The following is a 14,363-nucleotide window of genomic DNA, read 5'->3' on the forward strand; positions in this document are numbered from 1 at the left end:
TGGTCTCAACTGGTGGAGTCATCTGCAATGTGTTGCAGTGCAAAAGTAAATATTCGAGTCTGTGTTTTACCTATAAGGTTGCAGGGAGGAGCTGAACAGGTCCTGAGGTTGGGAGACTGGAGGCCCAGTGTTGAGCCCTAGCTGGGCTTGGTGTGTATGTTGGTGTTGGTGTTGATGTTGGTGTTGGTGCTGGTGTTGGTGCTGGGGCTGCCCCTGCAGAGGGGCGTAGATGGGGATTGGAATCTGCTGTACCGCTGTTGGCTACAGGGGGAAGCACAGAGAGACAAGCACGGATGGTAGAGGATTTAAAAACACATCAAGTGTAAAATCAGCCATTACGACACCATTGAGGCCTGGCAAAATACATTTGTTGACAAAATCAACTGTAGATTTAGATCCTTGATGGCAGGACACTGAACTCCTACCTGCAGAACGTTCGTTCTACGCTGTATTAGATCAGCGTAATGGCCAACAGGATGCGAGTTGATGTCCTGCCGTCTATCTCCCGAACCACTGTACTGTACCTGGGAGAGTCCCGGCTGGAAGCCTTGCTGCTGGGCCATGGAGGGCGGAGCCAGGCGAGGGTGTGGCGTGCTGAAAAGGTGGCTAGTGTCCATGTAGAAAGCTGGGATCTGGGCTGCAGAACCTGGACAGACACAATATTTAGAAAACAATCCAACTCAACAATGGCAAAACAATTACAGATGGGGTTACAGATAATTGAATCCACTAGACCTGTACGTGCCCGTCGCAGTCAGCGAACGATGGGAACGATGCAACTTGGGAACCTAATGATATACGTCATCATAGCACCCGTTTTAACTGTCAGCCGGTGTCCCACATGGAGATCTGTGTATGTGCCTGTGTGGAGTGTGTGCTGTGTCCTGTGAGTACTTGGCAATCAATTTGCGCCACTGGCAGAGCCGGATTGGCTGAGGCAGAGGCTGGAAATTGCACAGGTGAAAGGAGTTGGCCTCATTAGGCCGACTGGCAGAGCCTGGCCCAGGTGAAAGGAATTGGCCTCATTAGGCCCACTAGCAGAGCCTGACCAGAGCCTTTTGTGGTGGTTCAGGATAACCGTGGGTCCGACCGACTCGATACCTGGCAGTGCACTCCCTGTGGGGGTGTGGAACGCGTGTGTCGAATGTGAAGTCGGTGGGTCAAACGGTTCTCGAGTTTACAACCGTACACACACATATGCACTCACGTACGCAGAGACGTGGCACATTTATAGTAGGATGGCTTTACCGAGCACATTTTCTAGATGGAAATGAAAAAGGTAAACAAGTGCTGAATCCATAGATCCAGTGCCTGGGTGACCCGACTGTATAATTGAGCGGAAAATCATAAAGCTGTGATGATAATAATAATGGACTGCTAATAATGTGGGCCACGAGGGTCTACAGTACATTCCTCTGATAAGAGGCTAATGAAGAGAGCCTCCCACTGGGTGGTGTTCAGCTCTGAAAACAGACAGCAGCATTACAACATTTAAGTTGAAGATTACTTGGGTTTTTGGCATAGAACAGTGGAGCATGCTACAAATTAAAATTTGGTTTGCATTTTAGGCTTCGTAATCAGAATTGCACAGCTAACGTAATATATTTTTTTAACCCATTTAGGATTAAGGCCAGATTCTACAAATGTCTTCTAAATCTTGACACTTCTCTGAAAAACCTAAGGTTCTATAGTGGTTCTCAAACTACAACCACATGAACGCACCCAGGGTGCCGGCCCGATTCCGGCGAGCCGCCCCGCGTCCGAAACGGTTGAGAAATGACAGAGTTACCGTGTGGGGGGTCCCTCTACTGTACCCTCTACTGTACTGTACTGGCATACCCGAAACCATATGTGATAACCATATGTGATAACCATATGTGATAGTTAATATGTGCGTGTGTGTTTGTGTGCGTTAGGTTGCGCACATGTGGTGAAAAACTACCATGCTGTTTTCGTGCTCAGACCCACCCAGCCAGCCAGCCAGGCAGCCAGCCACCCACCCACCGTAAGGGAGTGGGTTGCACCACTGAAAAATAAATCGCTATAACATTTTGTAAAACAATACATATTTAGCCCCATGCTCGAATGCCCCCGCCCCCCTGTCAAAATCAGCTAATATCCCTAAAACGAAAGAAAGCAGCAAATGAAAGAAAAAAATAACTCATCTTTTACTTTCTCTAATAACTACCTAAAACATGAACCTTGGTTGAAAAAAAACAAAAGTTGTCCTTTAAAGCAGAAATAGCTGATCTACTTGTAAGCTTGTACAATTTGACAATTAAGCAAAATAAGTGATTTCAAATAATTGCTATTAGACAATGATGTAATAATTGTGACAGCTCGAGATGCACTGTTGTGATCCTGAGAGAGCAGCACATCATTGTTAGAAAGAGAAACAGCAAGGTGCGGGTTCTCTTACCTGCTGCAGACTGGGAGACGTAGACCTGTGGGGTCTGCTGTTGCTGGGGCAGAAGGGCAGGCACACAGCCCAGCTGGGAGAAGCTGCTGCCGACGACGGAGGAGGACAGACCTCCGCCCTGCAGCTGCTGGGGCTTTACCTTACAGATGTTCGGGGGGTCGGAGGCCGTGGTGGTCTTGGTGCTCAGGGAGGAAGTGGTGTACGTCCCCGAGCCTGGAGGACAGAGGCAACGAATAAGAAAAACAAATCCCTGTCCACTTTTGCGACGTAGGTAGATCTGAACATACTGCTCTCCCCTACCCCGACAGATTTGTACCTCACAAAAGCAGCCACCCCTTTGTTATACACACACATTTTCCAGGACAATAACATTCTACATTTTAATGTCATTCCCGTGACTCAAACGCAGTATAAAAAGCACACGAGAACCGTGAAGGTACTTCGAGGGGAATGTTACCCGTCAGCGAGGTGCTAGGAGTCACCGAGGCCACAGGAATCTGAGGCATGGACGCCGAGAAGGAGGAGTAGGAGGCGGTGCAGGAGGTGATGGGGGAGGTGGTGGTGACCGGTGAACTCTTCTCCACCAGGCTGGGGGAGTTCTCCCACGCCTTACGAGCAGACTCCATCTGGAGGAGACACACACACAAGTCCCGGTTCATGACGTCTGCAACATTTATTGCACCTCCCTTGCCTAGCAACGCAACGTAAGCAATTCCTTGCGTGGGCTTGGGATCCGATCACAAGCGGACGGATCGAGACGGATCACGTAACTGACGTGACGCAAGGGGAGACATTTCTCTCACCCGCCGTTGCGTATGTCTTCTTGCGTCGATTACGTTACTTAAAGGACTGATTCAGTAGGTGAGCAAGTGAATGTGTGTGTACCTTCAGTGTGAGGTCAACAGTAGTTGTTTGTGTGTACCTTCAGTGTGAGGTCAACAGTAGTTGTGTGTGTGTGTACCTTCAGTGTGAGGTCAACAGTAGCAGGGGAGACGGTGCTGAGGCTGGAGCTCTGCTGCAGAGCTTCTCGCCGAGGCAGGGGCAAGGAGTGGGGTAGCGCCACCTAGTGTTCAGGTCACATAACAGCTCGTTAGGAAACACTGCCAACGGGTCACTTACAACTATATGGTTGATTCCCTCAGAGCTCAAATCTAATGTATTTTCTATTTTTAGCTAGAAAATGACAGCAGTCTTGAACCTGCTGGTTTTCATCTACAGCTATCGATTTGTTACTTCAATTCATAAAAAAAAAATCCAGTAGCATGTTTTTGATAACTGACCACTCAAGTGTGGCAGAAAAATAGCAGATGTACACATTTTGAGCTTGAAGATCTGCTACTTAAAAATAATGATAAAAAAAATGAAAAATCGATATATCTTGTTTTAATGGACTAAATCGATAAGTTTCACCCCTGCCATCTAGGGCAGTGGTTCTCAAGGTGGGGTCCGGGGACCCTCAGGGTCTACATCTGACCTAAAAATATAAGACTTATAGGCTCACAGCGTTTGAGAAGTACTGATCTAGGGACTGTGTATAGTATGAGGCCATGCAACCATACAGTAGTACTCACACTGGCCACCAGGCTGTCCTCCAGTTTGCTAACTCCTGTTGGAACGCTGTCAGCCATGGAGGAGGAAGGGGCTGTGTAGTCAGAAACACACTCCTGGAGGGAGAGAGGGACATTAGTACAAACACTTTATGCACTAGATAGTTACACTGAAGCTATCATATCTGAAAGGGTGCGGTTCAGGGTATGACAGCAGCAAGGGCTTTGCCTACAAAAAAAAAACTATATCAACATCAAAATTACACTGAAACACTCCCTCTAGGAAGGACGACCTACCAGATATAACGTGTCGAAACAGCCATTCTATCCAAGTACTGCACACAAAATATACATAGATAAGCAAAAGAAAACAACAAAGCCCAAATCAGATGACTAGACCCCTGCTCATGCCAAGAGTTAGCATAGCATTCAGTGGAGCAAACTCTGGAAATGAATGGTTATTGGTGCAGTTAGGCTTTTTTGTTCTTGTTGATCAGAATAACATTTCTATATCATCTGTCAGGTGGAAACCTCATATGTCCCAAAATTGTTACTTTCCAGGATTCAAATAAAAACGACAAAAGTAGTAGATCTACCAAGCTCGAAACGTGCGGCTTCACACCACGTTTTGAGCTTGCAGATCTGCTACTTGTGTGACACTGTGATCAAGTAGGTTAGTAGGGCATTCATTCACAAAAAGTCAGAATATGGACATATGAGGTTCCTGCCCGACCACGGGCAGGAGCGATATATACATCCATTGGCTGTATAGTGAGCCAATAATGGTCTACCTTGGAGTTGCTGGTGTACTCTGCTAAGGGGACCGTGATCATGCCCTCGATGACTCCACCCATCTCTGGGACGGTGGCGTCGGAGATGGGGGGGCTGGAGTCGGTGGCTCTGCTCACTCCTACTCCTGCAGGCGCTCCCGCCTCAATGCCCTCAACTTCACCTCCACGTGCGTCTTTGGCCTTGCGGTTCTTCAGGGAGCGCTCTTTTCCAATGGGGCCCGGCTTATACTCCTTGGTCTCCACTGGCTCCATCTCCGGGAGCTGGGAGAGAGAGATTTCAAAAGATTAGAAGATTTTTTTCTTCCCTCCAAGGTAACTTCTCTGTTAGATAGATAAGGGTGTCGGCAGGTATCAGCACTTTAAAAGCAGGACTTTTAATAAGATATCACATAAACAATTCTGTACTTTATCTTGATTTTGGATTCTTCATTCACCCTAGGACTTTTACAAAGCTTTTCACATGAACAGTCTCTACTTTCTTATCTTGTTTTTGAATTCTTTCTTCATTCACTGTATTCAAGGCTCCACAGGGTGTAATTTGGGAGTTTTAGTCAAATGTAGGTAGACCATACCATTATGTCCATTTCAAAGCAGTACTTACCAGTACCTTCTGTGTCTTGATGGGCCCAGCTCGGGGTTGTTTCTGTCTCTGTTCTTTCGGAGCGGGTAGTATGTTGTCTGAAACAGTCTCTAGCAAGGCCGGGACCCCGTCACTGTCTGTGCTGCCTGCAGATGAGGGGGCTCCAAACTGAATACTGTCCATACCCAACTCCACTCCGCACTCCGTTCCGGACTTTACACCCTAGTAGAGAAAACAATATATATTTTTTTCCCCTTCTTTTTGAGTGGTGCAAACCACTCCAACAACTGGCTTTGTACCCGTGTACCCATGTTTGTTCGTACCAACAAAAACGAGCATGGTTGCTATGGTTAGCAACCAAAAAAACGAGCATGGTTGCTATGGTTAGTATGTGACGTCACGTCACTGACATCACTAAATGTGTAGTTGCACCACTAAGTTCACACGGGTGTGATTTTTTTTTTGTAAATGAAACAATATTTCTCTTTCATCCACATTAGCTTTCATAAAAGCACAATGACACGAGTGCAGTTGAAAACTAAAAACATGTGAAGATAAGCCATACCTCAGAGGTGACTGTCCCGGTGAAGGATGTGAGAGGTTTGTTCCAGGCACTAACAGAGGGGGGCAGCGGCTGGGGAGGGCTGATTGGGCCAACTGAAAAGATACAGTCACATTACTTTCACTGTACAAAAACAAAATCTCCCATGCGTAGTACTTTTCTGCAATATGGATCAAGCCAAAGCATATTCCGAAACGCTTAATCGAAACATGTAAAAAAATAAATCATTATCTAGAGCAGGGGTTCCCAAACGTTTTAGCACAAGAACTAAAAGAGAACGACGTTGGCCGGGACATGAACTACAGAAAATAGCTGATCTACCAGCTCACAATGCACAGCACCTCAATGCGAGCTTGGGGATTTTTCACCACTACCACTTAAAAAAAAGAAGAAAAAAAAAGATAGAAAATTTGATATTTTTATATTTATTCATGAAATACTACAAGAATGTTGGAATATTCACCTGTGAATTCACCTGTGAACCCATAACAATTGGTCCGGAAACTGATGTAGAGAACTGGGGCTACTCACGTTTCGTCACATCAGGCAGGACGGTGGAGCTGGCAGCCTTGTTCTCCCACAGCTCCGTACCCAGAGTGCTGTGCGGCTGCGCGGGGGCTGGGGGTAGTGTTGTTTTAGAGGTGAAGTCCATGGTGACTGGAGCGGGCGCTATGGAGGGTAGCGGTGCGACCGTTCCTTCCAGAGTCTGTGGAGGGGCAGCGGCAGGCTGTGAGGGGGCTGGGTGGGCATGCTGCGGGGCAGAGATGGGTGGTGGGGGCTTGGGGACAGGAGCTGCTGCAGGCGGAGGCTGGGCAGCTTGCTGCTGCTGCTGTTCTTGTTGCTTATGTTGTTGTTGCTGCTGTTGCGATTTCTTAGCAAATCGAGGTGGAAGCTTTCCTCCACTACCTCTGCCTTTTTCACCAGAGCCTTTCTTTCCCCAGTTCTGTTGGGAGAAACATTTATATTAGTAGCTGAAGTACCCGGCACACAAAGAGTTAACAGTAATTATGCTAATGACGTGTATACACGTCTTTAGAATCAAAACCACAGGGTGCCTTGACGTGTATAGGCGTCTTTAGGTCTTTTTTGGGGTTGGCCTTTCCTTCTTCAGTATACTCCTTGTTTCGTGCATCATAACACTCATAAATCTAGAGCGTCTCCATGGTTTAGACCAAAAGGGCAATGTTCTGTCTTCATTTCTGACTTCAGGAAGCATCTCGTTTGGAATATAAACGCTTCTAGAGAGACTTTAGAGATGTACCAGCATAAGGTAAGAACAGAAGATTATGCCTCCCGGTTTTGGGGGGTAACGGGAAGGCATGGCTTTTCAGAGTAAAATCTGCTTCATCTGCTTTCACTCTAGCGCCATTATTTTGAAGAATTCCCCGGATAAAAGAACCTGTCTGATTTCACAGGCAGGAAGTGATGCATGCAAACCATCTTTCATGGAAGATCAGTCATCGGTGTGTCAATGGACGCTTCCTCTCACCTGGGTGGTTTGCTCCTCCTTTTTCCGTTTCTCCTCGTCCTGCAGGCGTTTCTGCTGTTTGCGCGACACCACCTCGGTGAATCCGTCATCGTTGGGGTTAGACTGGGAGTCTTCCATGGTGGTGACCTCTGGGTGGTCGTCAATAATCACAACACCTTGAGGGAAGGGACAGAGACGGGGTGGATTTTGGTAGTGGCAGTTACAGATCATCAGAATGCACTTAGGCCTTGGTAGAGTAGTTGCTGCTGGTACTGCTTGATCCTACTATAAATGCGTCTGTCTGTCTGCGTGCATGTGTACGGTTGTAATGTACGTAACTCGAGAACCGCTTGACCCACCGACTTCACATTCGACACACGTGTTCCACACCCCCACAGGGAGTGCAGTGCCAGGTATCGAGTCAGTCGGACCCACGGTTCTCCAGAACCACCACAAAAGGCTCTGGTCAGGCTCTGCCAGTGGGCCTAATGAGGACAATTCCTTTCACCTGGGCCAGGCTCTGCCAGTGGGCCTAATGAGGCCAACTCCTTTCACCTGTGCAATTTCCAGCCTCTTGCCTCAGCCATTTGCTCAGTACAACATTTCGGGGGCATATTTAGAATGTGTGCAGAGTATGTTGAATCTATAGTTTGCATTAATGAGGATTTAGTTGACACAATGAAATAAAATGGCGATAGTATTCAGTGTGGAGCAAACGGCCTGTCACAGCCAGATTTGGGAGACCAGTAGCTTTGTTGTTGCAAGGAAAGCGGTAAAATGAGACTTTCGTGGTTGTTTTCGTCTCAGTTTTAGTCCGACGGAGCGTCACATTATAACTCTATGGGGACACAAAAGCGACAGAAAAGTAGGACCCGGAAGTATCTCTGGAGGGGGCGCTCACATCACGGCTAAAATACTGAATAGGCGAGACCTACCCAGTTGTACTGGAATTTGGCAGAACTACCGCCAAAAGAAGTGGCTTTACAGATTCCTTTACATCCCCTGTGCATGTAACCTGGTGCCGTGATTGGCCAAAAAAGAAAGTTCTGAGGGAAGTGTATACAACCCGGCCCATTAACACACTCTGCATTAGGTCACTAGCAGGCTTTTCTCCTCGGAGATGAGAAAAGGCTGTGAATGAGCATCATCTAAAGAGGAGTGCCGTGATTCTTTTCGACCCTAAAACATGATCATTGCGGTCGCACTATTACCTGCTCAGACATTTTTTTCCTTCTCATCAGCCTCAAAAACTACCATCTGAAATTCCTACGTTAATGTACTGTAAATTTAAGACAATATCCCGATAATGTTTAACAGGAACCATGGATACAAATGAGTTGCGGATGTGTGCTTAATTGCTCATGTCTTTAGGGCTTTGTTTAGTTCTGTTCATATACACAGTACACACTGCAATGATGAAAACACGAGTGTTTGCGTAAGCCACCGAAACTCACGTTACTGCGTCATCGTAAAATAATAATGTGAATAAACTAACGCAGACCCTTTTCAAGATATCATGTAAACATTTGCAAGTCCACTCACTGGCATAGTTGTTCAGGTCAAACTGAGAGAGTGCGTTCTCCTTAGGTTTCTTGGCAGCCTGTTTGGCTTCATCTTTGCGGCGTGAAGACTGATCTTTGGCAGGTCTCTGACCCGCACCACCCAACACTTCTGGGTTCTGCGGTCCTCCCGGCCTGTCGGAGACAAACACACAGATTTAAGCCTAGTTAAAACTTCATAATGTATAAGACAAGCTAATCACTATGACTAGGGTTGGGATCCGGAGGAATCGGATCCAACATTGAGGAAGCAGAATCAGTTCCATTGTTTCTAGAACTTGTGGACTTCACGTATGACCTGTTGGGGTACATTTGGAACCCCCTATAGGAATGGTTATGGACCCGGAATCATTCAAATTAGTAAGGATCCCAACCCTAGCTATGATGACTCATGGCTTATCATAGCTCTCAATACATTGGCTCACTGACCAGCTGTCCTGTGTCTGAGCATTCAGGAAATCTCAACCCATGAATATGAATTAAGACCTTTTGCCCATCTTTGTGATCTTACTTCCTCTGCCAGTCTCTCTTCAAAGTTCAAACCCATCCATGATGCCGATATGTTATTCAATATTACATTGAACTGTTGGAACCGTATTGTAATGATATCTAGGTTCCGACCAAAACATGTTAAGTACAGAAGATCTGTTGTTGATCTCCTTTGAACAACACAGATCCTCAGGCCAAACCAATCAAAGCTGTGAGTGAGACATGAATGACATTGTGTGAGCTGCTAGAAATCTCAGGACGTATGAGCGAAGTACCTCACAGCCATAGACATGTTACAAATGAATTACATCCATGAGTGTCTACATCAGTGGCTCTCTATTTTTAATTAAAATTCTACAACCGTCTCTTTATTTGTATAGCACCTTTCATGACATGAAATGCAGCTTCACATTGCTTTACAGAATAAAAGGAAAGAAAAGCAAAGGCATAAAACATTAAAATAATGGCAGTGAATAAGGCAATACAGTGAGGACATGAATAATCTCTTGCGCTGTGCTTTAAAAATGTCTACAGAGACTGCCTGCCAAAGGTGTGGGAGTTTGTTCCACGCAGTCGGCCCGTAGGAGCAGAAAGCTGCTTCACCGTGTTTTTTAGTTGCCATATCGAGCAGGCCAGCAGTGGAGGACCGGAGGGAGCGGTTTGGGACTGACAGTCATACAGGTAGGAAGGTGCGAGACCGTTGAGAGCTTTATAAACAGAATTTTAAAATCAATCATAAAACCGGGAGCCAATGTAGTGAAGCAAAAAATTGAGTCATAAATTATGTTCTCTCATCTTAGTTTTAGTTAAACTAAGAGACAGGGACAGGAGAGATAGCAGAGCAGTTAATGAGAAAAGCAATTACAGAGATCACGTGTTCCTAAACGGAACGGACCATCAATGTGTCGTGAGCACATTTTTAGCAGCAATAATTCTATCCTGGTTCAATTATAATTTGAATAATTTGAACAGTAATGAGTTAGTTACCAGGTGGAAACAGGCCAAATAAGTAGTTTGCTGTGGGCGAGGGTTAATAGTGTAGGAATTAAAGGAGACAAAACAGTCTCTAGATAAAGAGGATGTTGTTAAGAAGTAGCACATGACCAGAGTGACAGTCATGTGATCATGAGAATAATTAAATTAAATAAAACATAGGTCACATATACAAATCCAATCAAGCCATTTCAACCAGGGTTATAAACATGGCACTCATGTGCAAATTGAGATCAACTGGGCAAGCCAGTGAGGAGCACGGGGGATAGGACATAGACATTTGCTTAATTATTATGTTAGATAGACGAGCACGGAATGTGCTCCGCTGATTGGCTGAGTACGGAATATGATGCATGATGATAGGAGCGCCCCTCACTTCACACAAGTGTGATTTTTTTGAGGGGGCGCTAGCCCCTCCTATATACAGCTTTTGTCCCCACACGTCTCAATATTTGCCATTGACAATGAAGGGAGAAATTAGGTCAAATGTCCGCCAAATATGACATAAATCTTGTCCCCACACGTCTCAAGGTGGCGGAACTCAATGGATTTCAGGGTCATGACTGGAGGACGGAGGAACAAGACGCGTGTTGATTAGGACCCATGACCTGCTTAACAACCTGCAGGAGTCACATATGGTGTAACAGAGAATGCCCTCCCTTGCCGGCTTCCCACTTTATGAATCAAACCCCAGTCTCCACAGTGGTGGGGTGGCTGGTGGGCACCCACCTGCACCACCAGAAATCCCCAAACATGGCCCACCAATTCCAAGGGTTAGTTCTTACTCTATCTATATAATCACCACCATCCCCCTGTGCAAGTAAACGTAAGTTCACAGTATGCAGCTAAATTGATTAGCCATTTAATGGACATACAATTCATCAGGAATGTTTACATAGCACTGCCTTTCCTTCCGAGTTCAGGGTCAATTTGTGTCCATGTCTGGAGTCATTTCGTTTCAGTAACAGAACATGACAAGCAAGGCACAACTAGAGTGTTGAGACAAGTTGGCAGATGGACAAAGTGTTTTCATTCTATTCTCCAGCAGCAAGGCCACGGCAGAGAGCAGCAGCCTAAAAATAAGCACTGTCGACTATATTTAACTACACGGAAACACTTTGATGGCCAATTATAACCGCCAAGCCCTAGAGAACGAGTCGAGATATAGAGGGGAATGAAGAGAACATATTCAACAAACTAGAGTAATGAATTATCAAGAACCTACAGGGAAATACAGTACACTACATGAACTACTATGCACTTGCTAATGTGGCTGAATAACCCTACAGTAACTGTTGTATTCAGTGTACACTGCTCAATGACTCTACTTCATTGTGTAATGTCAGCAGATGGTATTAAATGCTTCGGAAGAGACAATAGCCTGTTTTGTGTAACTTACCCTCTGCGGCCAGCTCTGCCTCCTCCTCCTCTCCGCTCTCCCTTTGCGCCAGCGTAGCTGCGGCTGGTTTTGGCCCCGCTGTTGCCTCTCCGGTTCGGTCTCTCTGTAGGCCTCTGGCTGGAGAAACTCCTCTTAGCTGCAGCAGCTCCAAACAGTTCTCGTTTGGGCGTCACCCCACCTTCGGGTGAGGTTTTATTTGGGGTCACGGAGCCCTGAGGAGGTGCAGGTGCAGGAGGAGAGGAGGCGGCGGCTGCTGCGTTAGCGGCCTCCAGTGCGCCCCTCCTCTCCTCACGCTCCCTCCGTTCGTTGAAGTCACTGCTCTCTGAGGCAGTTTCCCATTCCTCGTTGGCTTGGTCTGAGGAGTTCTGATTGGACAGGTCGGGTGACTTGGTGCCGACGGCAGTGACAGTAGGGCTGCCTGTATCAGGCAAGCAGGCTTCTACAGCGGAAGGAAGGTCAGCAGCAGATGCAGTGGCCCCTGCTTCTGCAGGCACAGTGACGGGGGTTCCTGGAGCTCTGGATAGTGTTGGGGAGAGTGAAGCGGGTGCTGCAGCAGAAGAGGCAGGCACCGGCGGTAGAGAGGCAGGAGGACTGGTGCCAGGCTCTCCAGCAGCCAGCCCCGCAGCCTCCCTTTCCTTCAGCCGACGGAAGCGAGGGGGTTTGTCTTGCCTTGGGGGGCGTGCTGGTCGGGGCCTTCGGGGCCTCTCTCTGTTGCTCTGGGGAGCTCCCTCACCAAACTTCTTACTGTCATAAGTGGGGGGGCGTCGGTCACGGTCATGGCGAGGGTGATCGTATCTGGAGGACGTGGACTCTGTGTCCTCAGGTCTGAATGTCTCCATGGGTTTAGAGGGCCACTGAGAGGACTCTCTAGCCGACGGCCGCCTGAGAGGAGCCGAACGAGGGGCGCCGCGCTCCCTTGCCACTCCTCGTCTACTGTACATCCCTCCTCTACCTCGCCGGGAGGGCTCTCCTTTAGGGAGGAAGCCTGGCTTAGGCCTGCCTTCATCATCCCCTCGTGGCCCACCTTTCTCCCCCATGTGAGGAGGGCCAAAGCCTGGCTTGTGTGGGCCAGGCCTTACCTCCCCGGGCAATTCCCGCCTGAGTGGTCGGCTGGGTTTGGTGCTAGGCTCGCGGTCCGAAGGCCCGGTGTCGCTGGCGGACTCCCTCCCACCCTCGCTTTCTGAATCCGTGTTGGAACCTCTGCGTCGCCTGCGTTTGGGCACGACCTCAAAGTCTGAGCTCTCGCTCCGTGTCTCGCTCTCCTCGCGGTTGCGGAACGCAGCAGAAGCTCCAGGAGCAAGATCAGAGCGTGATCTAGGCTCCCGGTAAGGGTAGTCTCCTCGGCTGCGACCACGACCGCCCCCTCGCCTCCCCCCGTAGGTCCCTCGAAAGCTCCGCCCCCTGGCATAGTACTCCCCTCGGCCACGTGCTTTGAAATTGGGATCAATGGGCCAGTTCCCCTCTCGGTCCCTGTCCCTATCCCTCTCTCTGTCCCTGTCCCTGTCCATCTCCCTCTCCCGTTCCCTCTCCCTCTCCTCTCGTCTGTAAGAGCGTGGAGGCAGGTTGGACTCTTTCCTGGAGGGCAGTTTAGGCTCATGGTGCTTGTCATTGCTTGGTGGCTTGTCTGCTTTCTCTTCTTGAGAGGAAGAGGTTGGGGCTCCAGATGAAAGCTGAGGGTCTCTGGGTCTCTGAGAGATAGAGGAGGGCGTTTCCTCTGCAGCTTCTCTCTTCCCCTCACCCTGAGGCCTGGAGCCTTCGGACACAGCCGCGGCTGCAGAGGGTGCTTTGGCCACCGTTTCCTTCTTCGGTCTCTCTCCCCTTTCTCCTCTCTCGTGTCTCTTCTCTCTCTCCTCCCTCTGCTCCCTCTCCTCTTTCATGTCCCTTAGAACAGGTTTCTTTATTGGCCCAGATCTGCGGAGCGGTCTCTCTCCCCCGGGTCCTTCCCTACGCCCAGTCCCAGACCTCCCACCCCAGCGCAGCTCAGCCTTTTGCTTACTAGGAGCCGGCAAGGGCAGCTTCTCGGCTTTGTGGAGCCCATCGGCAGGCGGCGTAGCCCTGTTGTTGGTCACGGCAGCCTGGGAGAAGGACTCATTTCGCGATTTATCTTCTGCCCTCTCCCCTGAGTCCTGGACCTCTAGTGATTTTGCTCCCAGGGGAAGACCCTCGAACCTAGGCTCATCCAATTTGAGGGAGTGGCTGGAGCCGTGAGAGACACTCCTTTGGAGCATGGCTTGGCCGAGGGCTTCCACCTCTTCTCCACTGGGAAGGCCTGGTTCCTCAAGGTCAAAGCCAGAGCTGACCGGTGCCCTGTCCAGAGGCCCAGTGGCATCCTCTGGGACGTGGCCGAACGCAGACAAGGACTCTGTGGGGTCCCGAAAGAAGTCATTTTTACGCGAGTCCAGTGAGCTATGGTCTTGCTGGTATATGGGTGGAAGTCCCCTGTCCAGATCTAAACCAGAGTCCATCCTGCAGAAGAAAAACAGGGGATGAGAGTTGTATTCAGAAAACTATCAAAAGGAACAACCAATAAAGGATCGAGGTTTTCTGCTATGCATC

At 48.4% G+C, this 14,363-nt stretch overlaps 1 protein-coding gene across 13 annotated transcripts in view; it reads right to left on the bottom strand.

The window, feature by feature from the left end:
* prrc2c (proline-rich coiled-coil 2C) overlaps positions 1 to 14,363 on the bottom strand; it is a 34,980-nt gene that overhangs the window by 5,979 nt on the left and 14,638 nt on the right. For 6 of the 13 annotated variants that reach the window (XM_079505268.1, XM_079505266.1, XM_079505265.1 and 3 more), the window contains exons 15-27: positions 11,808 to 14,273; positions 8,910 to 9,061; positions 7,389 to 7,543; positions 6,431 to 6,842; positions 5,903 to 5,994; positions 5,359 to 5,559; positions 4,758 to 5,018; positions 3,991 to 4,083; positions 3,381 to 3,482; positions 2,877 to 3,045; positions 2,420 to 2,632; positions 426 to 646; positions 71 to 261 (exon numbers count right to left, since the gene is read on the bottom strand). In XM_079505268.1, coding sequence (XP_079361394.1) covers positions 71 to 261; positions 426 to 646; positions 2,420 to 2,632; positions 2,877 to 3,045; positions 3,381 to 3,482; positions 3,991 to 4,083; positions 4,758 to 5,018; positions 5,359 to 5,559; positions 5,903 to 5,994; positions 6,431 to 6,842; positions 7,389 to 7,543; positions 8,910 to 9,061; positions 11,808 to 14,273 — 4,728 coding nt within the window. The remainder of the gene's footprint in view (positions 1 to 70; positions 262 to 425; positions 647 to 2,419; positions 2,633 to 2,876; positions 3,046 to 3,380; positions 3,483 to 3,990; positions 4,084 to 4,757; positions 5,019 to 5,358; positions 5,560 to 5,902; positions 5,995 to 6,430; positions 6,843 to 7,388; positions 7,544 to 8,909; positions 9,062 to 11,807; positions 14,274 to 14,363) is intronic. The other 7 variants (XM_079505259.1, XM_079505260.1, XM_079505262.1 and 4 more) reach the window with 3 other exon arrangements.

Source organism: Electrona antarctica, assembly GCF_951216825.1.
Source record: "Electrona antarctica genome assembly, chromosome: 7".
NCBI lineage: Eukaryota > Metazoa > Chordata > Actinopteri > Myctophiformes > Myctophidae > Electrona > Electrona antarctica.